The sequence below is a fragment of the Manacus candei genome, unplaced genomic scaffold, assembly GCF_025592945.1.
Source record: "Manacus candei isolate 608988 ecotype Guabito, Panama unplaced genomic scaffold, ASM2559294v1 h1tg000124l, whole genome shotgun sequence".
Lineage (NCBI taxonomy): Eukaryota > Metazoa > Chordata > Aves > Passeriformes > Pipridae > Manacus > Manacus candei.
The window spans coordinates 1,394,929-1,422,062 of record NW_026138172.1 but is presented as its reverse complement, the minus strand read 5'-3'; the positions used below and the strand labels follow the sequence as shown (position 1 = coordinate 1,422,062).

Genomic DNA, 27,134 nt, shown 5'->3' with positions numbered 1-27,134 from the left:
AATCGTTAGGTAAGAAGTGCTACCACATGAATTATTCTGGAGGTTTATGCAACTCTGAGAAATCAGGACCAGGCAAATAAAAGGCAGAAGTATTTTACTTTGAAAGACACAGTAAGCCCTCTGAGCTGAGGGTAGAATAGAAAAGAGCTACATACATTAAGCTAAATACAGGGATCCTAAAAGGACCTTGAAGGGCAGCTCACTGGCTCTTCAGATTTATTTTTGTCATCATTCTGTCCCTCTCCACCAGCAACAGACAAAGCAGCATGGTCTGGGAAAAATAAACACAGTTTCCCCTTGGGAAAAATAAACAAACTCCTCCCGACAGGCACACCAGAGAGGCTCCAGATAAAGTAATGCAACTGCCTGTCCACAAAGCTGGAAAAGGAGATGATCATGTGTCAATGGACTGTGCCTCAGCACGCAGGGAGACTTCCTGGCTGTAGCCGTGGTTGGAGAAGTGTTGTTTTTCTGAGTTCTCACTGGTGAAAGATACATGGTTTTAATCTGGTTCCCACACAAATAAATATCAGGCTAAAGGAGCAATTGCAGAACTTGATTTAAAGCTGTGGGCACAACCCCAAGGTCAGCAATCTTTGTACAAAAATCGAGCCTGAACGTTGTGTAAATTTGATTTGTCTGAGAGAGTTTCGGGTTTAGGTGCTGTCTTGAAGAACAGCATGTGTGGTTTAAATTATTTTTTCTTAAAATCATTTAACTGGAAAATTGGTATCCTTCAGGGCAGGTGACATTACCAACAGAAATTAGATTCTAAAAGTTAGCAGAGAATTGCAATCTACACTGCACAGTGTAGAAGCACTACAAAGCTCTAGAGTGCACCAAGGTCACTGACTCAGCTGGAGTGCGAAGAATGGAAAAAAAATCAACAGGGGGAGACCCCTCACTGGGAGCTGGGAAAATGGAGAAATCCTTGTTATTGCTGTTTAATGGGCCTGACCCACTGCAGTGAGTGGCAGTCTGTGCTCTCATTTCAGTGCACTTTCCATCAGGCTCTGTGTGTAGCTCAGTATGAGGTGAGTTTTCTCACATATCACAGATTTTGTCTTTACTGAGTTGCCATATTGATTTCCGTAATGCAGTTTCCCACATTTAAGGATATGGACTCAGAGCTTGACATGTCCATCAGGCCTAACCATTCTGCTAAGGATTAGTCAAATATCATGATTTCAAAGTATCATTAAGAAAAGCACCATTAAAATTGTGCAGTATCCAAGTGCATTTTTCAAGTATTGGTGTCACCACTTGCACCCTTGGCAGGGCAGGCTTAGATCAAGAGAACTGTTTGACTAATTCTTGCCTTATGTTGAAGGAAGAAATAAAACCAGTATGATCTATGTTTAGTTCCACACCTCAAAAGCCAAATTTTGCTTGGTATGAAAATGAGAATTTTTTTGAAATTGATTGATTTCATAATCCCTACCCTAACAAATGGAGTTTAAAAGTTGCACAAATCATATCCATTAAGTAAATGACTGCAAAATACACAGTGGTCCTTCAGGTTGGCTTGGGCCAATTATTTATAATATACTCAGAGAAACTATTTTTTTTTTAAATCAGAAATTTGTCAGTGTGCATGCTTTCCTTATAATTTATATAGTTGTTGATGATAGATGGATTTCTTAAACCCCATCTGTCTTTATTAACTTCACATGCTTTCCAGAATCTGACTGAATCTTATCAAAGCTTCATATTTTACACTGTATTTTCACCTGTGATTGCTGAAGGGTGAAGGTGTTGGACTCAAAATCCAGTAGGGATTCCCTAAGCACATTTGAATCCTGCTCACAGCCAGAGGTTTCTGGGGCTCTGAGCAACCTGGTCTAGTGGGAGTTGTCCCTGCCCACAGCAGGGGACTGGAACAAGACGGTCTGTAAAGTCCCTTCTGACCAAACCATTCTGTGATTCCATGATGAAAAATGCCCTCTTCTGCATTTTTCATGAGCTGGTGTTACTGTTTCTTGGGCTTTTAAATTTCATGCTGTATTAATAAACCTTTGGGTGCTTTTCTTCGCATCTTAAAATAATACTTCTTTCTCTTTTACAGACCAAAAAACTTGTTGGTGTACAACTGCACAACAGGTGGAATCAACCCTTTCTTCTGGGGAGAAATGGGTAAGGTCTAACTTAGATCGAGAACATCATGTTCCTCACAGTGTCAAACATCAACAGGATTCCCCAGACAGGCTTTGAGAAAGTGGTTTCCAGTATTTAGGTGGCATTCAGTGTCTTCCATTTGACTGGATGTGGGAGGCCCAGCTGCAGTCAGTGAGAGACCAGCGAGGAAAAGCTCCTGGTGCTGAGCATTCAGCTCAGGAAAACCTCTGTCCAGCTTTCATTGTGGACGTTATCATGGAACAACCCAGCAAAAAACATGCTTGGCTGCTCTGAGGTTTTAAAGTGGTTGAGAAAAGGAACAGAGAACTGGCCCCTTAATTCTGTGAGAAGCTGCTCTGTGTAGCCCTAACGGGACGGTTTTTCTGGTTGCTGGGGTTGCTGGGTTTTGGGTTCTTCTTGTGCTTTGAAATCACTTGGAGAATCACAGTGCCATAGAATGTTGAGGGTTGGAAGAGACCTTAAAGATCAACCCCCCTGCCATGGGCAGGGACACCTTCCACCATCCCAGGTTGCTCAGAGCCCCATCCAACCTGGCCTTGGACACTTCCAGGGATGGGGCAGCCACAGCTTCTCTGGGTAACCTGTGCCAGGGCCTCACCACCCTCACAGCAACGAATTTCTTCCTAATATCTAACCTAATTTTCTCCTCTTTCAATTTGTACCCATTACTCCTTGTCCTATCAACAACCTTGTTAGAACCTTGATAATGAATGAAAATTAGTATATTATTGGCACTAGAACAGGTTGCCCAGAGAAGCTGTGGCTGCTCCATCTCTGAAAGTGTCCAAGGCCAGGTTGGATGGGGCTCTGAGCAACCTGGGATAGTGGAAGGTGTCCCTGCCCATGGCAGGGGTGTTGAAATGAGGTGATCTTTAAGGTCCCTTCCAACCCAAACCATTCTAGGATTCCATGATATTATGGAAGCAAAATGGTTTTTCTTCCTCTTTATGTGCAGAAAATTCTAAACAGAAATAACTGGTATACATTTGAGAAGGCAAACTTTGAGGTGACAGGTGTGCTTCAAGCACAGTTTGCCTTTTGATCATGAATTTTGTCAGTAGAAAAGATCAAATTATTTTCAAGGCTGACTTTTCTTCCAAGGTAGGGGGGAAAGAAATAGAGACAAATCCTGACACCCTTACTCATGCTGAAGCCAAGCAGCAGAATTTGGTCAGCTGTATATATTGTGAAATACTACATACAGTCAGTACACATGGACAGGGCCTGATTCACTTCCTGTTATGCATTCATTCATATCTTTGTGCTTTAAAAATACAGGAGGCTGGCAAATCACCACTGTGGTGTTCCACCTCTCAGCCTTTGCTTTGCTTTTGTCCCTGCATTATTTATGTGGCAAACTGAGTCAGCAGAGAATCAGACCAGAATTGCATTGACAGAATAAATGTCTTAACCGTGGTATTTGATCAAGTGGTCTAGCAGGGAAGAGGTTTCAGCCACTGCCCGAGTGCTGAGAACATCACACCAAGTTCCTGGCATTTTTACCTTTTTTATGAGAGATAAAATGCTGTGGTTAGTCACAGGTCTTCTGTGGCTTTTTCATGGGAGTGAATGCAAAGCTCTTCACAGGCTGCTGCTTCAGCAACAGCCACCATAGCACTGCTACCTGAGGTTTGCATTTCTTAACCCGTTTTCAGTGTAAATTTACTGGTGGAAACAGCAATGTATTAACGCATTGTAATTGATCTTATTCCGTTTCTCTGCTTATAACTATGGATTTTAGGAATTAAATCATCTGGGTGCAGCAGAAGCTTCCATAAGTAGTTGAGCTGTGTGATGGGACTGAAGGCAAAATTTTCTCATTGGGTGACACTGTGGAGCTCTTTCTATCACATATTGTAGCCACAGTTTTTCTGAGAGCAGCGTGATGCAGAGAATTAGGATGGAGTATTAAAGTGCAAAATTTTGCCTTTAAAGATGTTGCATGGCTTAAGAAATAAGTTGGGGAAAGATTTACTGCATCAGGATGACTGCGGCCATCCAATCTGAATTCTCAATTCAATCTCTTACCAATTTCTTTTTGATAAATAGACTTAATTCTGATATCTTCTTTATATATGAGACAGACTTTCTCAACCCATCCATATCATTTTCTCTGCCTACTCACTCTTATTTGGCTTCTAGGCAGCCAGTCTCATGGCATGCACTTCCAACAGCCCTTCAGAGCCATCATCTCTCTTAAATATGCTTACCACTGAGAAGTCCAGCCCCTAATTCCAATCCCTAGTTGGTCCCAGAAGAACCAAACTTCACCCACCTGTTCCCTCCTTCCCAGTGGGGCAGCATGTGCTACTTGAGTTGTCACCTTCTTTTGAAAGCCTGTTTCCAACTGTGTTTAGCTCTGTCAAGTTGAAATAATTGAGGCCAGGTCTCTACCTCCAGTGGTTTTTCAGAGTTTCTCTTTTAACTCAGTGTGAAGAACTGTTTGATCCAAACACACCTCTGCATGATCAGCAGAGGGAACAAGACTGTTCGTGGAGCCTCAGGAAGCTGGACTGGCACAGGGTCTGCGACTGGTCATCAAGTGGAGGGTCATGAGAGAGAGTCTGGAAGCTGCTGAGAAACCAGGGTGGGGAATGGGAGTCACCTGGTTTAGGACTGAGTGTTTTAGTGCAAATCAGACATGGGGTTTGCAGAGGGGAGGAGCTGGTGTACCTTGCTAGGGAAACCTAGACCAGGTCAGCTGCAGGAATGACAGGTGAACCCAACAGAGTAGGGATTTTTCAAGGGGAGAGGAGGAAAACAGAGAAAGATCAGAGAAATTGAAACTGGACCAAGCTGAGGATACCCAGGATAGGGAGCAGAGGTGATTGAGATAAAAACATTTTGAGTACAAATTGATGAGCTTGGAGGGAGGAAGGGAGGAGAGAGCTCATGCTGAAAAAACATCCATTGCAAGCCAGTTCATTCTAGAGCTCTCCAGACACAGACAAAAGCTCTTGTGCTAAAAGGAACCTTAACTGATTGCTTTCTTTTCCAAATAACGCTATGCCTTGCAATTTTTTCCTCACTTTCTTGTTATTTTCCCTGCTGTTACAAAAATGGAGTCAAACTACTAAATATTAATCTGAAGAAGCATATTCTGCTTTGCTGCAATGCAAGTTTTGCTAGTCAGAATTTTTGAAGTACATTTTGCAATTCCTCCTCAAAACTAAACCTTCAAGCAGACTGTAAAATGGTGTTCAGAGTGGGAAAACTTACTTTCAGTTTATCTTTGACAGTCTACCTAGGCAAGACCAACGTCTGATTCTCCCCCAGCAAAATCTGCCTTGTAGAGTTTGAGTTGTAGAATTTGTTGCTGCATTGTTGTGCTGTGCCCAAAGGGGAAAGAGCACCCACTCACTAAGTCGTTTCAGTAGCTCCTAGAGGTGACATGTTTCTGGTTTGGGGTTTTCTCAGCCATCTGTCTCATTCTTTCTCTCCAAAACAAACTGTTGGAGCACAAGAGACTCGCTGAGCTTGCGAAGCTGAAACCTTTACAGCAATTAGGAGGCAGAGCAGTTGTGCTGAGTCAGTGCAAGCCAGGGCAAGAGAGGTTCACAAAGAAAACTCCCACAGCACTAGCTGTTCCAAGTAACACAACACCAGTGTTTTCCCAACTTCCTCCCAGTAAGTCTTTCAGGCTGGTCTCACTGATGACTTCTGTCCATTTCAGAATAAAACAGCTTTCATTCCTGACTTCTAAAATTTTTCCTGAGTTTTCAGCAGGTGTCTCATCTGCTCTTAGCATATGTGCTTCTTGCACCAAGTACTACCACAGCATAGTACTGTAGCTCCTTTACTACAGCTATATTTTCTGCTACAAGCCTTAAGTAACCAAGATGACAAGGGTGTTGCTGATTTGTGTGAATTTGGTGTATGGTTGATGATCTGAACTGACAAGGGCTGTGTTTTCCATGTACTGATTAGCTCACTCTTGCTATCCTGGCCAGAGATGCAAAAAATGCAAAGAGAAAAGTGATGTCTTTAACATGGTTCCAAAGGGAAACCTTCTCAACCAGTTTACAGCTGAAAACTACATCTGCAGTATATTAACATCAGGATTTGAATAAACAGAGCTATAAATATATTCTGCAGGCACTATCAAAATTATCACCATTTCAGAAATATCAATGGTTCCCAGGTAAGATGATAGGTTTCCATTAGGAAACGATCTGACCAAATGAAACTAAATGAACTTAAATATTGATAAGCAAATGAGAGTGCGTAAATAACCTGGGATATAAAATGCCTCTTGGAGAAACTTCCTAAAGGGGAGAAGCAGCAGAGTTCATGGGACTGCTCTCCTGACCCATGAGCAACTTGGATGGGCAGAGATACAAAGCCTGCTCCAACCTGGGAGCAGGTCTCTTTGTGTTTAAGCCAGCTGTGACTTTATCGAAGTGTAACTCTTCATGCAGTGTTTTTGGACAGAAACAAAACTGCCAAAAGCTGGGCCAGGACAGTGCCTTCCTTCCCAGCAGCCCATCCCAAACTGCTTATCACCACCTGCCTGCCAGGAGTAATCACCTTTCCAAACCTTCAGTAACACCACTCCAGCAAGCCCTCCCTGCCAGCTACATGGGAAACTTTAAATAGAGGGGTTTTGCTAATCTTTGTTTTTTTGGGAGAACATGCTACAAAGGGTAAGATTTCTGTACCACAGCCCACAAGATGACCACAAGATAACCACATCATTGCAGTGTGGGAACAGAAGGGATGGCAGTGAGTTTTAGCTATTCAGATACATGATGATTTGCAAGGGAACCGGTCTTCAGCTGTTAAACTTGCAGCGCACAAGATACAAAAGCAGTGAACTTGCACTGAAATTAAATTGCTTTATTTTAAAAGTCTTTGGTGTCTCAGCATAGCATCTAAGTGGCTAACAAGTTGCTACTGCTTAGAAGAAGTACAGCAAAAGTCACTGTTTGAAATGCAGCAATGAGCAGACCACAGACACGCGTGAGTCCTGTCTGAATGGTATGATTGAAATCTGCTTATCTGAGGATGATCTGGATGCTTCTTGTGACTTGCAAATTCTCATCTGATTTTCTATTTGTAACATGAGCTTAGAGACTAAACTATAATATGAGCACAGATTGATGTCGTTAACTCCCGAATCAATTTTTTAAGAAGTGAAAAAAGCCCACATATTCTTCTTCCTTGAGCTGACTGGTGCTCAGGAATAGGAGCACCATCTGTTTATCAGTCCCTAGGATGATAGTCTTATATTCAACTACTGCAGTTCTATTAAGCCTCTGCAATATGCAAATGCCCCAGATATGCACATCTAGATGCCACTTTGTGGCACTGTGCCATTGCAAGAGCTCAGAATCAGACACAGCATATTTTGTGCCTTAACATGCAAAGGGAATGGAAGATTGCCACCCTATCCCTTGTTTTCAAGTTAAGAGTGCAAGTCAATTTGCTGCCTTAGAGCATCCAGAGCTCTTTTTGAAAACAGGCTGAGGTATCTGTTATTGTGGTTCAGATGTGGTTTGAAAGGATATAATGAAGTCTTTTTAGATACAGCATCCTGTGTGTGTAAGTGACCTGTCCCTGACTCAGATGAACACAGGCATCAGCCCCTTTGAAAATCTGATTAGAAATTAAATGTCTTTTTTTTTTTTTATCCTAGCAGATCAAAGCGTGCTTTCAGTGATCTGAAGCAATGTTAGCACTTACCAATTTCTTTTACATCTGCTGCAGGTGAAAGCAGAACTGCAGCTCCTCGAAGTAATTGAGGCTACAACTGCCTGCTTTTCCTCCTTTATGTTTTGGTGTTTTGATGAGGTTTTTGTCTGCCGCTGTTAAGTCTGGAGTATGAGGAGTATAAGGATTGTGTTTCAAGTAGGCAGTAGATGGAGTCCTCATGCCAGAAGGGACAGTGAGATGATCTTGTCCAAGCCCTGGTTCCATGGTTCAGAGAACTGTGGATTGAAGGTGTTCAGCCCAGTAACTTGGGCTGTACCTCGTGCTGCCGCGGTTGTGCCCAGCTGGAGTGATTCTGAGTGAAATGCCTGTTCCCTTACAGGGCAGTACGTCATGTCCACGTTCAAAAGGAACCCTCTGGAGCAGGCCTTCCGCACACCCAACACTCACATGACGTCCAGCTACTTGATAAACCAGTACTGGATCACTGTCAGCCACAAGGCACCGGCCATTCTCTATGACCTGTACATGAGGCTCACGGGGAGGAAGCCCAGGTAAGAAAGGATGCCTTCAGCCTCCTGCACGCCTGCCACTGTGGTGGAGAGCAGATCTCCAACCAGTGATGAGAACTGGCTGCTTCGGCCTGGAGTCCTTGATTGTCTTCCCATCTCCTTGGCTTGAGGAGAAGAAAGAAAATGCATGGCCGTAGCTAAACACAGCCTAGGGTTCCCACCCTTTCCACCACCTGGGGAACAGCACATCTTTGAAACTCAGTTTGACACGTTTCAAACATTCCCAAGGCAGGAAGACTGTCCTCTGTACAGCCAGATCACCACGACTACTGCAACTTCCCGATGTGATTGCCTCTCTCTGTCATGACCTTGCATAAGGACTTGTGACTGGCAAGGTTTGCAACATTCCAGCTAATAATTTTTTTCCCATAAATCAGCTGCATAATTAGCAATTTCCAGCACTGGCCCAGCCCCCTGAAATCTAGGAAGCAGTTGTTTCTGAAAATTATTAAATTCTGAGTTGAATTTAGGAGGGCAGCTTCCCATTACAGGTGGTATTTGAGCCTTGGCAGTGTTATGGGCTTGGAGGAACAGTGATATTCCTGTCCCATGTGCGAGGAATCCTCGTGTAAGTAACATAACTCCAGAAGTTGTCCTCCTTTACTCCCTGCCACCACAGAGGAAAATTTATTGTGCCACGTGAGAACAGCATGCCAGCACAGTGTGCATGTCAGCTGCTCTTGTGCTCCTCTGCTAGTTAGAAGCTGGATTCAGCTGTTTGCAGGGAATTCCCTGGCTTGTGTATTGCTCTCATTTCTCCCTGCTGTGAAGGGAAACTGGTCCATAAAAAGACTTCCAGTTATCCAGGAGGTAGGCATTATCTTAGCAATAGAGCTAAACTGAAAATGAGCAGGAACAGGCTGGAATCTCCAAACTCTGTTGAAATGGGCAGCAGTAAGAAAAAAAGCACTGCCATTAGATCTGACATTTCTTTTCATAAAGCTGATTGGCATAAGTAACCAATGGACATTGCCCACAACACTGTATTTAAATGTCAAACAGACCTCAGCATGATCTTCTGAACTTTAAAGTTTGCAACTTGAGCAAACACAGCCCAGCAATGAAAGTGGGAGTTCACCAAGTCTATTTTTTTTAATACAATTCCCCTTTTCTTTTTTATGCTCTACTTAAGGTCATCCAGGTATTGCTGGAATGTGGTAGAAACCATAGTAGCAGCTCATTCTTTCTCCTTTTCCCAGCTAACTAAATATCAGACCTTTATGGTGTAAGGGCAGTAAACCATATCAAATAAAAACAGTTGACTGAGTCACTGAGCCTGTTTTAAAGTTTCCCTTTAGTTTTTCCCTCTGCTTCAAACAGAGCACCTAGGCTTAACTTTCTTCCCACTTGTCACTCCCATCTGTTGAAGTACAAGCCATCTTCATGGCAGTTTCTGGAATCCTTCCCATGACCCTATGCCAGATTTGCAAGCAGAAAGGAGAGATTTCTTTGCCAGGACCAGAACTCAGGCTTCAGTTCTCCACTGTGTCCATGCTCAACTCATCATAAGGTGATGGGTAATCATATGGATTAGGTTATCTGGGAGCTGGTTATGGGTTTGTAAGTTTACTGTATATTCAGGACCAGCTGATGACCTTCACTAATTTGAATTACAGGGTAGTTCAGAGGAACTGGGCTGTAGTTCCTCCTGTAATTATCACATGTTGTACCCTCTCTACCAAAGGGTAGTTACAAGAGTCATCTCCTCCATTTTTAGACTTCTATATACAGCCTCTCCTGAGAAGTTTATTTTGGATGTAACCTTATTTCACATAAATTGCCAGATGTTGAGCAAAACTGCCCTAAATAGCTTACTGTGGGTGCTGCACATCCATCCATGACTTAGAGCATAATGTGTTTTATAACATTAGTAGTCTCCTGGGAAAATCCATCACACCTGAGAATCTGCTCTTGCAAGGCTCTGTATGGGAGAAAATGAAGAAATCATTGCTGTAAACACTTTTCTAGAAGACAAGATGCATTTCTGAAGTGTAACTTTTTAAGGCTATAGTGACAGCTGATATTTGCTTTATTCCTCTCAGTTCCTCCACAGTGGAGACTTTCTGTCAGAAACCTTTGCCTCTCACAGAGGCTGCAGAAAAACGTTTCTATTCAGTTGATGTTTTTCAGTAGATGTTTCCTTCCTCCAAATTAGTCAATGTTTTCAATATTGAAATCAGTTCATATATTGATTCACAACATTTGAGCTCAGGTTGTTAAAATGAAACATGGCTTTCTTAGGTACTTCTTTTCTCTATTTGACCCTTACTTTTAGCCACCCAGATATGTTTCTCTGGTTGTATTTACAGACAGAGCTTATTCTGCTCACATGGACAGCAGGCCGTGGAGACAGCCTATTTTCAAAACATAGGTGGAGACACACTTGATTCTCTTGTCAATTTTTCTGGCATATTCCACTAGTCCTAAAATCTTTAAAGCTATTCATGGCTTTTGGGATGCCAGTTTGAGGGGCAACTTCAGATCTTTGCAATCTAGCCATATATTATGCTTCCCAAGTTCCTAAAAGGTACTGAAATATTCTCAAAGCTTTGCCCCATAGTACTTGCCTACATATGCACAATCAGGAAGATTCATCTGAAATAATTTTAGAGTAGTTTAGATAAACTGCATTCAATCAATGTGCACATAGTTGTGGAGAATGAAGGTTCCTTTAATCCGATGGTGTGCTTTGCTTCTGAAGTGAAAGCCACTTTGAGTAGGAGTGCCTGTGTAAGGTTGTAGAGCTCTTTCAGATGGCTTTGGGAAGGCTGCACAGCGCTCCTCTGAACTGATGGGCTCACTGTGTCTGTCTCTGCTGCTCGGTGCTGATCGCCGTGGCAGCGCCGTCCGCGTGGGGACAGCCCGGCCTGGCACCGTCAGCTCCCAGACTGCCGCCTTGGATTTGTCACAGCAACCGTGCTACCCTCTGGGCAGCTCAAAATTCTTCATGAAAACAGCTCTGTTTTCCACAGAAATCAGCCTTTTAGTGCTTTCTCTCGCCCTTATCCAGTCTGAGAGGACAGGGTGTTCTCTCAAAACTGACCGAGCGCTGTACATCACACCTCAGAGGCCTTTTGTACTTGTGACCATTGGGAAAACTGTAAAATAATCCTGCAAGGGAGGACAGCATTACTGCCATACCTTTCTATATAAAACATTAGTATAATAAGAAAAGGCCAAGACACATGAGAAACTTGAACCTACATTTCCAGAGTCCTTGAAGCAAGACAAGAAAGACATGGCCCTGTTGGAGTGGGTCCAGAGCAGGGCCATAAAGATGATCAGAGGGCTGGAGCACCTTTCCTATGAGGACAGGTTGAGAGAGCCAGGACTTTTCAGCCTGGACAAGAGAAGGCTCCAGGGAGACCTTCTAGCAGGTTTTCAGTACTTAAAGGGGACTGACAGGAAAGATGTGGAGGGACTCTTTATCATGGAGCGTAATCATTGGATGAGGGGGAACGGTTATAAACTGAAAAAAAAGTAGATTTAGATAACTGTTTGGAAGTTTTTTACTGTGATGGGGGTATGATACTGGAATGTATTGCCCAGAGAAGCTGGGGCTGCCCCATCCCTGGAAGTGTTCAAGGCCAGGTTGGATGGGGCTCTGAGCAACCTGGTCTGGTGGACGATGTCCCTGCCCATGGCAGGGGGTTGGAACGAGATGATCTTTAGGGTCCCTTCCAACCCAAACCATTCTGTGATTCTCTGATTGTATCTGAAAACTGAAGTTGAGCAGTGGACTTCTGAGCTTGTCCATACTGCAGCTGTAGTCACCTCTGTACTGGAGCTAACTCCAAAAATCAGAGCCTTGCTTCAGCAGACAACTCAGGCTTGGGAGCAGAAGAGAATTTGTGGAGAAGCATCCACCTTGTGAGGCAAGAAATACACCTTTGTGGTTTTGCAATCTGCTGTGCAGGCTTCATCCTGGTCCAGATGGGCTCTTCACTCCACATGTGGTACAGGAGGTAGATGAGGCTTCCAACCCCTGTTTAGGAAAACACGTGTTTGCACCTGTGTTCAAGCCATCAATAAAAGCTGGGCAGCATTTGGCTCTAGACCTCAGCTGGAGCAGTTCAGCTTTGCTGAGCCCATTCTCAGCACAGTGAGCAGCAGTGCAGTGCTCCTGAGGAACTGCAGTGGTTATTCATCTGGACTGGTGAAAACGCCAACAGAACCAACCGACAGCTCTGCATCAGGTCAGACGTCCTGTTCACCTCTGACCTCCTCCTCTGTTTCAGAATGATGAAAATTATCAATCGACTGCACAAGTCTATGACACTCCTGCAGTATTTCTCCACCCAGTCCTGGAATTGGTCTTCAGATAATATGAATATGTTAATGAATCACCTTAACACAGAGGACAAAAAGGTAAGTGTGTCCTGGATATGGATTGCTAATCTCCAGTTCTGTTCATCTGCAGCAATTATTTTTGGTGTATTTTTGAGCTTTTGAATGACATCCAGATGACTGGAATTTACTTTAACCTGAAATAATTTATTTCCTCCTTGTTTTATTAAATAACTTATCAGGAACTTTTCATTTATTACAGGAAAATGTTTTCTCCTGAAGTGTGTTACTCTTTCTTGTGAGACAGGTTAATCACTGCAGTCTTTCCAGTTAACATGGCAGCTGTGGTGGGTGATCTAGATGGAAATTACTTGAAAGATTTTGACATTTTCATCCATATTGGTTTTAAACAGCACTGCATAGGGCAATTTAGTTAACACAGTGTATTGCCTTGAACAATATGAAAAAAGTTCCCGTTTTATTCAAGTCCCCAAAGAGCAATTAATTTGCAGCATGTCAAGCTCTGTTGTAGTCTTTACATGTTTGAAATACTACTCCTTAAGAGTGGGATTGTAACTGGAAGAGTAGATTTGTGATAAGCCTGAAGCACCTTTGATCAGCATCTCCTTGCAAACAGGTACTTAGGTATTCACATCAGCTGGTCTCACTCACTCACATCATGAAATTCTTGCACAGACTCCCAGCAGTAGAATCCAGAGTTTTCTTCCCTAGTCTGCAGAGGGAGTGCATGAAGCAGATTCTGATTTCTCAGGGCAGTGGCACTGCTCTGGCTGCAGCAGGTGTAGAGGGAACCTAAACAGTAGGAAAGGAGCTAGTTGTGCTTGGGAGCATTGGAACTAGATGATCTTTAAGGTCCTTTCCAACCCATCCCATTCTGTGATTCTATGAAAACCTCTTCCTCTTTACAAAGCCTTTCTTTGCTCTAATAAAAAAACAACTGCATGAGAGCTTGCTAACAATTTGTCCAGGAAAAGCATCTGAAATTGAGCTCTGCAATGAGATTTCTTTTAATGCCAAACACCAGTGACCCATTGACTTCTGTTGATTTAGCTGCCAAAAGAGAATGCAGCACAGCAGAAAGTAACACTGATGCCGAGGCACCTGTTGACTCAGTGTCCACTTAATTTATTTACACATAATTCTAGTGACACATAAAAACTACATGGAGGTTTTCATATTGAGTGGAATGCCATTTTTCTTCCATGATTTTCGTGTGTGTTATGTGTGCATACAGATACATGTATTTATAGAAAAAATTGCCACCTGAAAGATAAACATCTTTATTTTCTGCCAGCTAACACCACATTTCTGTTTGCTTTGCCCAAATTCCCATGTGAGTAAGACATGGATCGACAGCTGTGGAATACAGTGCTCACATCTTCTTGGAAACTTGGTGACTTTGAGAATTTGAGGGAGAGGCCCTTGTCAGGAGCAGAGGTCAATGAAGAATTGATGCTTAAAGCGAACTAGTTTTGAACTGTGGTGTTTAACTTTTGCTCTGTCTTTAAATCCCAGTTGTACAACTTCGATGTTCGTCAGCTGCACTGGTCAGAATACATTGAGAGCTACTGCATAGGGGCTAAGAAGTACTTGCTAAATGAGGACATGGCTGGAATCCCAGCAGCAAAGCAGCATTTACGGAAGTAAGTCCTACCCAGTGACAAGGACAAGACCTCCTGGCTACCTCGAATGGCATTTGAGGAAAATGATTCCAGTTACATTGCAATAATTATTACTACTGAATAGTATGGAGATAAAGAGCTTATTTCTTACGGCAGCAGTTTGCCAGTATTTCCAAACATAGAATAATAGAATAGTTTGCCATAGCAGGGAATCACAAACAAGTTCATAATTCAGTGATCATTTTCAGAAGATTTATAAGAACCTCAGTAACAGACTAGTAACTGCCTCATAGCCCAAATAGGCAGTGTGGTACAGAGCAGTGATAAAGTTTACCTTAAAAAAAAAAGACTTACAAAAATTGAACCAGTCTCAAGGTCTTTAGGTATGAAGCTTTTTTCCCTTGGTTAAGCACTGGGAAAGTGAGACTTGGAGAACTGCAGAAACTTCTTTCGCTTGATAGAAAGAGGACAAAATTATTAGCATCTTAAAAACTCAATGATTCCATTGAAATAGATACTGTAAACTGCTCCCCCTCCCAAAAAACAATCCCAGTAATGCAAAAGTGAAGACCATTTATGATTATATATTGAGTAATTTCATAACACTAAAGCCAAGATTTCACCCAAATAAGAGAACCTTATTCACCAGCTCCTGTGAGGGTCCTCTAGCCTGACACCAATCCTGCAAAGTAAAAACCAGATAATCTAACAACCAAAGCAGAAAGTGTTAGACATAGACTGTCATAAAGAAAAACCTCTCAATAGGGCTTTGTTCTGTGACAGAACACAGAACAGGAGAGAACTCCAGTACAGGTGGTTCCACCATCCCATTAACTATTCCCTAACTTCAGCACAGTCCTTGGCGAGATGGCAGGGGCATCTTTGGCACAGTGTCTTCACTGAAACAGGAAAGATCAGAAGTTGTGAATAGGATTTCTTACAAAGTTACCTGTAGGAAACGATGCAAGCTGGCAAGCTTCCCGTTGCTTCTGTCTTTCTCCCTGAGGTGCCTCTTTCTCTTCCCCAGGCTGAGGAACATCCGGTACGCCTTCAACACCACCCTCCTCGTCATCATCTGGCGCATCTTCATCGCCAGGTCACAGATGGCTCGGAACATCTGGTACTTTGTGGTGAGCCTCTGCTACAAGTTCCTCTCCTACTTCAGGGCATCCAGCACCCTCCGGCACTGAAGCCACCCATCAGCAACCAGCCCCTTCCAGAAGGACCTCCATCTCCTCTGATCAGCAACTATGGGCATCGGGGTCTGACAGTAGCAGAAAATTCCACTCCCTCCAACAGCAGCTGGCATTTGTTGTGCACTGTTATATGTTCACCTTTTTAATTTAACTAATGCTTTAATACATGGTGGTCTTTCTTCCATAGGACCAGGCCAATTTTTAAAGCCATAACTGAAGCTTTAGGAACAGGTCAAGCCGGAACCCTTCATCTAGAGTCTGATGTGCGAGAGTAAGGATTAACCAAAGTCATTGTCTTCCCATGTACTACTACCTAGGCTATCTTAATTCCATCTTCTTCCTCAAAGGAGGCAAATTTAAAGCATAGAACCTTGGCAGAAAAGGATGCCATCAGAGAAGACCCAGCCAAGGAAATTATCCTGTAAGAGGTCTTCCTAAAGATGCCGTTCCTTCATTCTCATTCAGTGAAATGGTACCCTACTGAAAAAACAAGATTTCACTTTTCAGTTTTTCAAAACTTGGAGGGGGAAGAAGATGAGTTACACTGGGCCAGTGAACACACAGAATAGTTTTCAGATCTTGTCTTTTATTGCTACTGAGGACTGATGCTTTCAAGCCATAACTGAAGACACACATAGAATTCATTCACCTGTGTTAACTCTACTCAGTCACAAGCTGCTTTCTTACAGAGAGGTCTTTCTTTCTCTCTGGTTAAGGTTTCAGTCTATTAAAAAATCCTGGTCTTGTATTTGTCACATTTGCTCAGAACAGTTTTGGAGTCTTGAAAAACGCTGTATTAACTCTGAGGACACAGAGGAGACTTCTTAAAAGGCTGAAGAAGAATTCAGAAACTCTTTATTGTTTCTGAGGAATAGGTCTTTCTTCCCCCTGGATTTGTCTGCAGAAAACCTCTCTCCCTGTAACTCAAAACCAGCCTGACAGCGTGCTTCACTCTTTCATTACAGCCAAACCACTTTGCAATTGGTCACTTCCACTGGCAAAGAAAGTGGAAAGACACACATGGAGGAAACACCATCGGGCCAGTTCTGCTGCTGCTGTTGTCAGTAGGCATTAAAAAGTCTGAAACTTGGGTTTTTTGAGAGTAAGTCCACTGTTGGACTCAGTGATCTTAAAGGTCCAGCCTAAACAACCCTGTTATTCTATGACTTCTCTGCAAAAGCAGCCCTGCCCTGTGAAGTTGAACCCAAGAACCTTCCTAACGCTCGTGGCTATTGGAGATACTTGTTTCACACAGTGAAGTAGGAATTCCTGTGGGGGCAGAGAGAGAGCTTTCTTCAAAGTACCCGGTGCAACAACAGCCTTAGTGCAACAGCAACAAATCTATCGTGCTGTCAGATTTTCAGAGCCAAATCTAATACTGAGGTATTTTGTATTTGGCTAACACTGAATAAGCACTCTAAGATCAGACTTCAAAGCAGCTAGTTTTTGAAACTTGAGTCTTGTGTCGTGCTGGCTGTCTGAAAAAGTAATGTTACATCACAACAAAGTGACACAGTTGCTCTTTTGCTAGCTGGGAATAGCAGAGTATTTACAGAGTTGGCATTCTTCAAAAATTATACTTGTTTTTGGCAGTAAAGGCAAGAGCAAGTTATGATGACAGTATATTTATATCTTCGGCCTTCAAGCTAGTTCAGAAGTCTTTCTAAAGACGCAAGGAATTTATCTTCCCCAGAGGTCTACTCTCCAGCAATTCCCAAAGGATGTCTGCAGCAGAAACATGGTGTCCAGAATGGCAGGGCTCTGGCACTGCCTACCCCAGACCTTTGTGTTTTTCACACATTACTTCTGATCCGTGATTAATTAGATCAAGCACCCAGTTTACAAAGGTGCAGATTTCTTAAGCTCTTGCCTTGAAAATGTACTTCCAAGAGGAAACTGGTGCTGGTTTTTAGCTGTGTGTTTTCTAGCTTCAAAAAGCTGGCAGGACATGCTGTGCAAGGTGTCACTGCCTGGGAAACCTGGAGCTGTGGGTTCAGGTGCTGGGGACCAGACATTTCATGTCCAGTGCTGCCACAGAAGTGTCAGTGAAGGTTAGTGGCATTATACTTTGCTACCCTGATGGGGCTAAGGCAGGTTGATGTAGGGATTCCTCCAGAAAGGCTGAATTCCCTCAAGTACATAATCGAGTCATCAGGCATCTTGCAGTCTCCTTATCTGAAAGGGTAAAAAAACAAAGCAAACCAAAACTGTAGATGACTTTGAAACAAACTTCCATTCAAAAATTAGGAAATAAATTTTAACTTGTATCCTAAGTGTCTTTTTAAGAGTGCTTGCCTTATGTACAAAGAGAAGCAAGTCTTATGACAGACAAAAACTTGGGTGTCAGAGAAAAGTCAAAGGTGCAAACCTTGCTACACTGACATCAGTCAGCTCTGTTAAAAGTGTCCCACCTTCCCTTCCCCTTCCCTGGTCATTCCATGCATTCCTCACAATATGCCTGTAGGCATTCACAGCTGTTTGCTGTATTGTCCCAGCAAGTCTCAGGTGTATCTTTGCTCACCTGAGCACATCTGGACCTGTTTTCTGAACACACAAAAAGATGCTTCAGGTTTCACTCAGAACAGCGGTGGTGTGATATTTTAGGGCTGGCTCTTCAGCATTTTGCTGAGGGTAACAGCCACAGCAAAACTACTGCTCAGCCCTGAAGAAACAGCAGGAGCTGCTTGGACTGTTGGAAAAACATAGCTGTTGCAGATGGTGTTTGCTCTTCTGGAGACCTTTCACAGCCCACACAGCACTGCCAGCAGCTGGCTCCAGAGCTCTGGCCTTGCCTGGGGCGGATCAAGCTGTTAGCTTGTCTAACACAGACATAACACGCAGGGAAACTTGAATCTCTAATCCACTTTCTTGTGGCTTGAGATGTTTTCAGGTGATTTGAACCACAGAAGTGTTTCAGAAAACCTCAGTGGAGGGGCTGACGTGCGGGAATGGCCTCCGGGTGCCAGTCGTGACCGTCATCACAGGGAGCTGGGCCCGGCACAAGAACTTGTTCTCACCCCAAGCAGTGATTTTACCTTTGATGGTTTACTTTGTGCTCCTCAGTGGATCTGTGTGTGTGCTCTGAGGAAACCCAAGTCTTGGGGAAATACCTAAAAGAAAACACCGAGTGACAGACACTTCTTTCCTTCTCTATTCTCTTGCTCTTTCACGTACACTCACAAGCTTTTGACAAAAGAAAAGCCAAATGCAGCTGCTACTGAGTTAAATCAGAGATCCGTGGTGACAAATTATTGCAAAAACCTTGGGAGTGGATATTGCTCATGGCTGAAGGCTGGAGCTTTTAATACCTGATACCTGTGAGCGGGTCTCAAGCCTTGTTTGTTTTTCCACTGGTAGCATGGTCAGTGCTATGGGGAGGAGAGAGGAACTAGGAGGAGCATTGCTAGGCACAGAGCATCCAGCTCAACAAGGCAAGGGACACTCGAGAGATCAGAGAACTGTGAGCTGCCAAACTCAGAGGACTCTCCCCCAAGGAGTGGGGAAGGAAGAGCTCTATCAGCATTTTGACACCAGTTCAGTTGCTTGTGATCGAACATCCAAACTAAAAGGCTCCTCTGTCCTTTGCCCAGCTGCCTACAGGCAGCATAAAGAACAATGATGGCAGTCACAAAAGAAAATACCGGCCACAAGGCAGTAGGATGGGATGATTTGCTTGTACCCCCTGAACTTGCAGTGATTTCAACCTCTCACAGTGGGAGAAGCCTGCGCAAATAACGCAGAGCACCGCAGAACCTGATGTGCTCATGTTTTGTTAATGCTCTGCACACACACTGGCCTGTGGGCTACAGCTGGGAACTGCTGTGCCAGAGCAATGAAACACTGAATATCATTTCACTGTCAAACAGCAGTGGGCAGAACCTTGCAATTAACAAGTATCTTTTTAATTACATTGCGATCACAAAACCCTCCCCACAACAAATCCCCAAAATTAATCCACGCTTAAACTGCCTTTTGACTGACAACCAAAATTCCAGCATGTCTCTTACCAAATAATAAAATTCCTCACCCCTCCACACTCCTTTTTTCCAGTAACTTTGTTAAGAAAATACAATTCTTTCTTGGTAGAGATGCGGGGTAACAGACATACTGGTATATTACAGATTGTTGGCCCATTTCCCACCTCCTCAAGACATTTGTTCTTTTATATTTTCTAAGATAACATCATTATATATGCCTGTGTGTATAGCTGCATCTTTCAGCACCAGACAACATACAGAGATGGAAAAACTCGTGGAGCTCATACTGAAATGCCAGGCTGTGCTTGTTTGGTGTGCACTGTTCCACTTCAGCTGCAGACAAAGTGATTAAAACATAATCCAGTTTCCAGTGTAAACGAAACCCGACCTGTAGTACTTTTAACCAATTCATTGCCATGAATAAGCAACTGGGAAAAGAGGGAGGGGGGGGCATCCTTTTGGTTGTAAATAAGCTACAGCTTCATGGTCAAAAGCATGCTGTTGCTCTTCCAGCGTTGACGTCCTACCGCTGAAAGCAAGGATGAACTTTTAGTACAATTGGATCCTTTATTCCAGCACAGAGTAAACAACATACTGTACATTCCCCAGAAGCCAAGTGGTGAATATCCCATTACATGGTGCTAAATATCAGTATAAAAGTGGTACAGACTTGCTTAATAGAATTTAAATCCAAAAAATAAAGCATATTTGGGGAATAATTAAAGATGAACTATCCCACTTTTCTCTATTGCTTAAAAGCCAACTATGAAATGAGTTATTTTTTTCAGATTAGCAAAAAACCACTTACAACAGGTTTCTTGTCCTTACAAAATCTTGGCAGACCCCAGTTTATAGTAAAATATGTACTCTCCCACTGTCCAAAGTTTCTACAGTTCTATCTGCTATTTCTGTTCTCTTGTTAGCTATGAGACAACTTACTGTTAAAAATATTAATTACAAAGTTTCTAATGTTAAGCCGTAATCTTTTGAGCTCTCAAATCAGATAAAATGATGAAATCACAAATTATGTGAACCTCAGCCATAAAATTGTTAATATGATGTTTATGTTATTTGAAACATTTAATAAAACAAAATATTTTAAAACTATGGTCACTTCACGCTGCTTAAATTGCTGAAGGTCTCTGCAGTTGAGCAGAGGCTGCATCTGCAGCACATTTGTGCACATCTGTCGGTAGAACAGCAGCCCCACCTAGAGGCAGCTGCACCACAAACAAGGAGAGGGGAAACTCCAGATTTTAAAAGCTGTGACAGCGAGACTTTAACCTGGTGTGACCTGGAAAGGCCCATCCCTGATGAGTGTCCTGCGAGAGTGATTCAGACATGTCTGCAACAAAGACAAACTGAGAGTAACCCAACCAACGTCCTTGAACAACACACCTTTTGTACCCGAGTCTACACCCCAAATTGTTAGTTTTAGAAGGTAAGGACTCTAATTTACACTTGGTGTTAACACATAATGCTCTTTTGGCGTAAAGAGCTTTTTAAGTCCAGAGAAATATGGTCTGATTTTATTTCATTGACTCATAGAATGGGCTGAGTTGGAAGGGACCTTAAAGATCATCTCATTCCAACCCCCTGCCATGGGCAGGGACACCTTCCGCTATCCCAGCTTGCTCAGAGCCCCTTCCAACCTGGCCTTGGACACTTCCAGGGATGGGGCAGCCACAGCTTCTCTGGGCAACCTGTGCCAGGGCCCCCCCACCCTCACAGGAAAGAATTTTTTCCCAATATCCAGTCTAAACCTACTCTAAGCCTGTTGGAAGCCATTCCCCCTTGTCCTTTCACTCTAGGCCTTTTGAAATAAATCTTGTAAAAATCAGGACTCCACCGAAGTTTTTGCAGAGGCAAGTGTGTGGGGGGGTGGGAAATAACCCTGGTTTATATGTGTTTCCAAGAAGTGTACACAATAATGCTTCAGGCTGTTGGGTAAGCTCTTACTCTAGCAATTCTCAGGATTGCCTAGAACATCCTGACTCTCTGGCAAACACTTCCAGGTACTTCAGACCATGCCTCCGAGGCCATTCAGAAGCAGTGGCACAGTAAGATAATGAAATCACCTTGACTAATGAGACTAATGAGAAAGTTGTTTGCTGGGTTGTTTCCAGGTACGAAAAAATAAATCCAAGTTGCTGAAATAAAATCTTCACAGTTGATAAGTTCAATAGCCAAAAATCACTGGCTGTCCAAAGCCTGAGTTCAGGCACTGTCAGTGTACCTGCTGACAAAGATAAAGGCACATCACTTGGAAGTCTGGTTGGTCAAAATCTTTGGCATTTACAGATCTATGGATGAACATATGAGTGCACATAGACAGACATACATACACAAAATTTTGGAAGACAGGTTCAAATGCCTTTCAGAAATGTCTGTTGTTACAATCCGAGCGGGGAACAAGAGGTAACAGGTGAGGATAGTCTAGTATTTTTCAGTTTCTGTCTAGCACTATTTAAGAGGAAAAGCATTTCATTATCATAAATTTTTTTTTAAATTAAAATTTTTTTAAACATGAATTTGTTACTTTTTGAAACAATTGTTTATCAAAAAGCAAACTATGAAATATTTTCATCTTGTATTACTGATAAATATGTTTTTGTCAAGAATCAGAAATCATTTTACCAACTGCTTTCCAGAAATCATATTTGTTGTAGTAAGTTTTTCATCTTTGACTAATCTCACCAAATCACAAATACATTTTCCTTTAAATTCCTCCAAAGTAATTTTGGTTTAATTGAAAAACTAAGATCTTGATAAAAGCAAAACAAGGAACAACTGGACCAACTCTGAAAAAAAAAGCCTGAGGATTGAGGTGGTGTTTAGCAAATATGACTAATTCTGGGGGGAAGTCCTTCCTGCCATGTAAACAATCCTGCAAGCAGCCTGTTACTCATCATCAGTTGGCCAGTTTCTCCTAAATACTGGGGCAGAAGTGGTCCTGTGGAACGTACAGCACAAAGAATTCTGGAAAATACAGATAGCAACCTCTTTTCAACCTGTGTTTGCCTCTGTGTGTATATATAAACATACATACACAAATTTATGTGTTTATACTCCATTGCTGCAAGCAAGGGAACTTCACTCACACCACCACAAGGGCCAAATCTACACCATTAATTCCTCAAAGGCACCTCTTTGCCAACACACCCAGTTTGTACTTGTTCTGTTGTCCCCAACCCCAACAATACTGCTGCTACTCCAGCTTCATGGGTTTTGCCTACTTCTGGAAGTCATGCAGCTCCCAAATTTCCTCTCTCCTCATAATCTGTTCTTTCCCCACCCCACACACATCTCTCAGAATGTTTTGATTGGGATTCCTCTATGGTAAGAACATCTTCTGTATCAGAGATGAGGGGGGAGGGAGGAGGGTCCAGAGAGGCCCTGGGGTGTTTGTGGGCCAAGATTAGCAGGAAGCTGGCTCGTCACAGCTTCACTGTGAGCAGAGAAGAAAGAGGGCTGAGCCTGGTGTTTCTCAGTCTCCACAATTGCCACTTGACAGTCCACAGCTGTTTACAGAATCATAAAATCATAGAATGGTTTGGGTTGGAAGGGACCTTAAAGATCATCCAGTTCCAACCCTCTGCCGTGGGAAGGGACACCTCTCACTAGACCAGGTTGCTCCAAGCCCCATCCAATCTGGCCTTCAACACTTCCAGGGATGGGGCAGCCACAACTGATATAAAAGTAGGGACAAGGAGAGAAAGAAGAGGAGAGCTGCCCCAGTTTGCACCAAAGGACTCCAGCTAAAAGGAGTGACTGTCTCAACCTTTGCATGAGCTTCCTGCAACTGCTACAGCCACCACAACCTCATTCCAGCCTTGCCTGACAAAACTGAGGATAGCAAACAAAATCTGGCCCATGCTGTCCAGATTAGACAGAAATATTTTTTCATTCTTTTTTTCCAAGTTCACAGCACCCTTTGTGGCATTTGGTATTGACTTTGTACTGATGCTCTTCCATCAGAACAGCATTTTGCCAGGCTTGCTCTAGCCTGTGTAAGATTTACACCACGTGTCCTAGTGCAATAAGAAAAGAGAAGGATGCTGAGGGCTTTTGTTTGTTGGTTGTTTTTAGAGAACAGACACAGGATAAGCCCTTTCAGCCCTACTAGTTTCAAAAATTAAGGATAGAGATCACACCTCATGATGTTGGTTTTCTGTAAAGCAGGAGCAGATAATGTCTAGTAATCATCTCTCACTTCCTTGCAATATAGCAGACTTTAATGAGAGGAAAAGACACAGCATTATCATGAGCCTTTCCTTAATGAAAATTATTTCAAATCCTGAAACCCAGGGCATACATCAAAGACATAATTTTCATTTTGTTAGCAAATCTTTTCTTAAAATACCATTTTCTGTTTTTATATGTAAATGTGATCTTCAGGGAGGAAAAAAAATCAATTTTCCATTAAGATGCATCAATGAATTAAAGCCATCAGCAAGAAACTTCAAATTCTTTCTGAAGAACAGACTTAAAGGTCAACCTGCAGACTTTAAACCTTTTCTTCTGACATTCTGACTGTACAGTATTATCAAGCCAAATAATCAATTAAATAAACTAGGGAAATTGCATTACTATTCATTTTTTAAGGGAAGCAAAAATAGGGAGGAGGAAAATGATGTAATGTAGGACAAGCAATCTTTAGTTGATCCACCACAGGTTAGGCAATAGAATAAGCACCAGGTCTCAAGGGAAGGGATCCCAGCTGATCCTCAGTTTTCCCCATCTCTCTCAGCTAAGGACAACCAGAAGTCACTGGTGTTCCTTAAGAACTGACCCAACAGGTCTCACTTCATAACTGCCTGGATCAGGATTATTTGACTCTGAGCTGTGCTGTGGCACAGTGATAAATTAGATTTCTGGACTCCAGAACTCACAGCCCACCTATGGAATGGGCTGCCACAGCAAAGGAAGCTGAATAAACCCATATCCCATCCAGAGCTGAGATGGGCACACATTCATCCACTTCTCTTGCCAGAAGTGCCCTGATGATACAATTCCTGCAGCTCCCTGCAGCGCAATCTCAGAGGTGACTTGCTCCTCCAGGGAAAGAGCACAGGCTACACTGCCAACCACGTGAGCTTCACCCAACCCAGATGCAAAAGCCACATCTGCTGCAGGAGTGAAATATAATTCACTGGACTGAATGTGTGTATAAACTGACTAGAGAAACCAGTGCTGGTGAAAATGCCAGCAAAAATAGCAAAAATGTTTGTAGAAAGAGGTTGTACCTGTATTTAGATCAGTAAACAGGCAAGATTTGAGGCACAGAAAGACGAATGTTTTGCTAATTATATGCAGGTCCTTCATCACTGTTTCTGACAGTATTTGCTGTACTGAAAAGCCCCCAAAAGAACAAGCAAGTACCCCAGTGCCCCTGCCACTTATATTTTGACAAAAGTAATAGTGCGACACAATCTTGTAGAGAAAGGAAGGTGGATTTAAATGTACCTTCCTCTTTGCCTCAGGCTTTTAAAAGTGGAGGCATCTTGGAACTTGAGGACCTAAAGAAAAATTTACAATTATAGACAGTAAAAGCTAGAGTTTGTAATTGTAGAGTAATAGATAAAATCTGGCTACTTGGAAGTGTGAACAGCAGTAACTTATCCAACAATAACTACGTTTATGCAACACCGAGCTCAAGGGGAAATTGAGTTAGTCCTGTCTTCACAATCCATGATTATCAATCATTTTAGCACATTTTGTTACTCCCCTCCCAGCACAGGCTGATGTGACAATTGGTCTGGGAAATAAAAAAAATGTCAGTTGCCTGTGGAGGTCTCTAGAAAGTCTGCTACCTCTTAACACCTCTGGGGAAACCTTGTTGATAAATAAAGGGCTGCCACACAGGATATGGAAAAAAAAAAAAAGAAACTAATAAGAAAGACTAAGTTAGCAAGGGCAAATTCAGCAGTGAACAGACTAGTAAGGCTCAAGTGAGGCTCAAGTCAGGGATTTGACACTCTGCAGGTCAGGAGAACAATTACACTGAAGCTGGGCCAAATATGATAAATTAGAAAGTAAAGAGAAATCAACCAATTTTTCATCTGCTCTAGTGAAAGAAGGCAGATATACAAAGCCATAATACTTGTGACTCACAGTTCCTTTTATCATTAAAGTCAAGTAACACAAATTGACTTCATGCCAGTTTATGACCCCAGCCAGATCTGTGACTCTTGTGAGAAGGTGTCCTTAAACAAAACCCTTGAAGGTCTGGGGTTTGCAGTGATAAGTAATGACTAGTGTGGGAAGCCACCCACCCACAGCACCTCCACACACAGTTTATCTGCTGATGCTTCACATGAGCCACCCCAAGTCTGGCAGATGGGTAAGCAAAGCTCTGCTCCCACACAGGTTAATCAGGAAAGCACAGTCCCCGTGGCAGACAGGGCCACCCCACTGTGTGATTCTGGCTGTAACACCTAGTGCAAAAAGAGCCCTCAACCCCCTGGCAGGACATCCTAGTCTTGGCTTGGCATAGCACTAACCCAAATATAATGCTTTCAGATGAAAGACAACTCAATTTATAAGCAAGCCAACAAGAGGACAAGACAATTTGTACTTTTGTGCATAATTGTGTCGCAAACACATCTGAACAACTCCTCCCAGAACTGCTGGGGAACTTGGATGTGTTGCTCCATCCAAGCTGACTGAGGGAAGGAAAGGGAGACAGAAAACGTGATTCTCCTTCAGGCCCAGGTTCCTTTATACCCTGCAGTACCACTAAGAGGGAGCAGAAAAAGGGGCATCCTCCAGACCCCTGGCTCTACCCCTGGAGCCCCTCCAGCCCTCACCCTCTTTGACTTTCTAGAGTCTTAGAAAGCCAGCTGCCCACCTCAGCAGCAGGAATGAGGAACCTCCAGGGAGCTGTGCAGGATGTGCAACATGTTTTATTTGTGCCCCTACTCCCCATCAGCGAACTGTGGGCTGGGAAGTAGCCAAGGTGCCATGTCCCAAATACCACAGTTCAGGGGTACAAAAGCACTCAAAGCTACTCATCACATTGCAAGAGTGACTTTCCACAGATGTGGCTGCATCCTCTGAGGGGGAGCTCCTCAGACAAGCCTCACAAGCCAGCTTGAGGGCCTAGCAGACATCCACATGGAGAAGTAACCAGATAGGCAGCAGCAGCACTACAGAAAATTACATCTATTTGTATGTATCTAGTTCGAGAAGTTGGTCAAATATCTGCTTCTGGGTCACCTGAGCCACACATTCACAGTATTCTGCCCTGAAAAATACATTCTAATCTTGCATTGGTTTTGTATTTGTTGGGTTTTTTATTTAGAATTTTAATTACATTGCCATGGAAAAAGACATCAGAGGCTTAAAACTGTTCCTTAAAACTGGGAAAAATTTGTTTGTGTTTTGTAAATCCAGTCATATTTTTACACTGTGAGGATTAACAAACACTGATGAAACTGAGTTTTGTGATACAAGCTGATCCATGCTGCAATGCCACCTGCAAAAGGATTTTGTGTCCCATTTATCTACCACTCCACTGATCTTCATAGCAAAGCTTGTGACAGTATGTTGAAAATAAGATGAAAGCTAAGCACAGCAGTTACCTTCAGGTTATCCTGACTCACCAAACACTGTAATCACCTTTCCTGGATTTTTTTTCCCCCTCCTTGCACCACACTCACTTTCCAGCTTGGT

The 27,134-nt window shown here is 42.9% G+C and overlaps 1 protein-coding gene across 6 annotated transcripts in view; it reads left to right on the top strand.

Annotated features, from left to right (window-relative positions):
* Positions 1-20,567, top strand: part of FAR2 (fatty acyl-CoA reductase 2) — a 136,166-nt gene extending 115,599 nt beyond the window's left edge. For all 6 annotated transcript variants that reach the window (XM_051770738.1, XM_051770734.1, XM_051770735.1 and 3 more), the window contains exons 8-12: positions 2,066-2,133; positions 8,168-8,339; positions 12,596-12,725; positions 14,181-14,308; positions 15,315-20,567. In XM_051770738.1, coding sequence (XP_051626698.1) covers positions 2,066-2,133; positions 8,168-8,339; positions 12,596-12,725; positions 14,181-14,308; positions 15,315-15,477 — 661 coding nt within the window. In that variant the 3' untranslated portion in view covers positions 15,478-20,567. The remainder of the gene's footprint in view (positions 1-2,065; positions 2,134-8,167; positions 8,340-12,595; positions 12,726-14,180; positions 14,309-15,314) is intronic.
* The last annotated feature ends 6,567 nt before the right edge of the window (positions 20,568-27,134 follow it).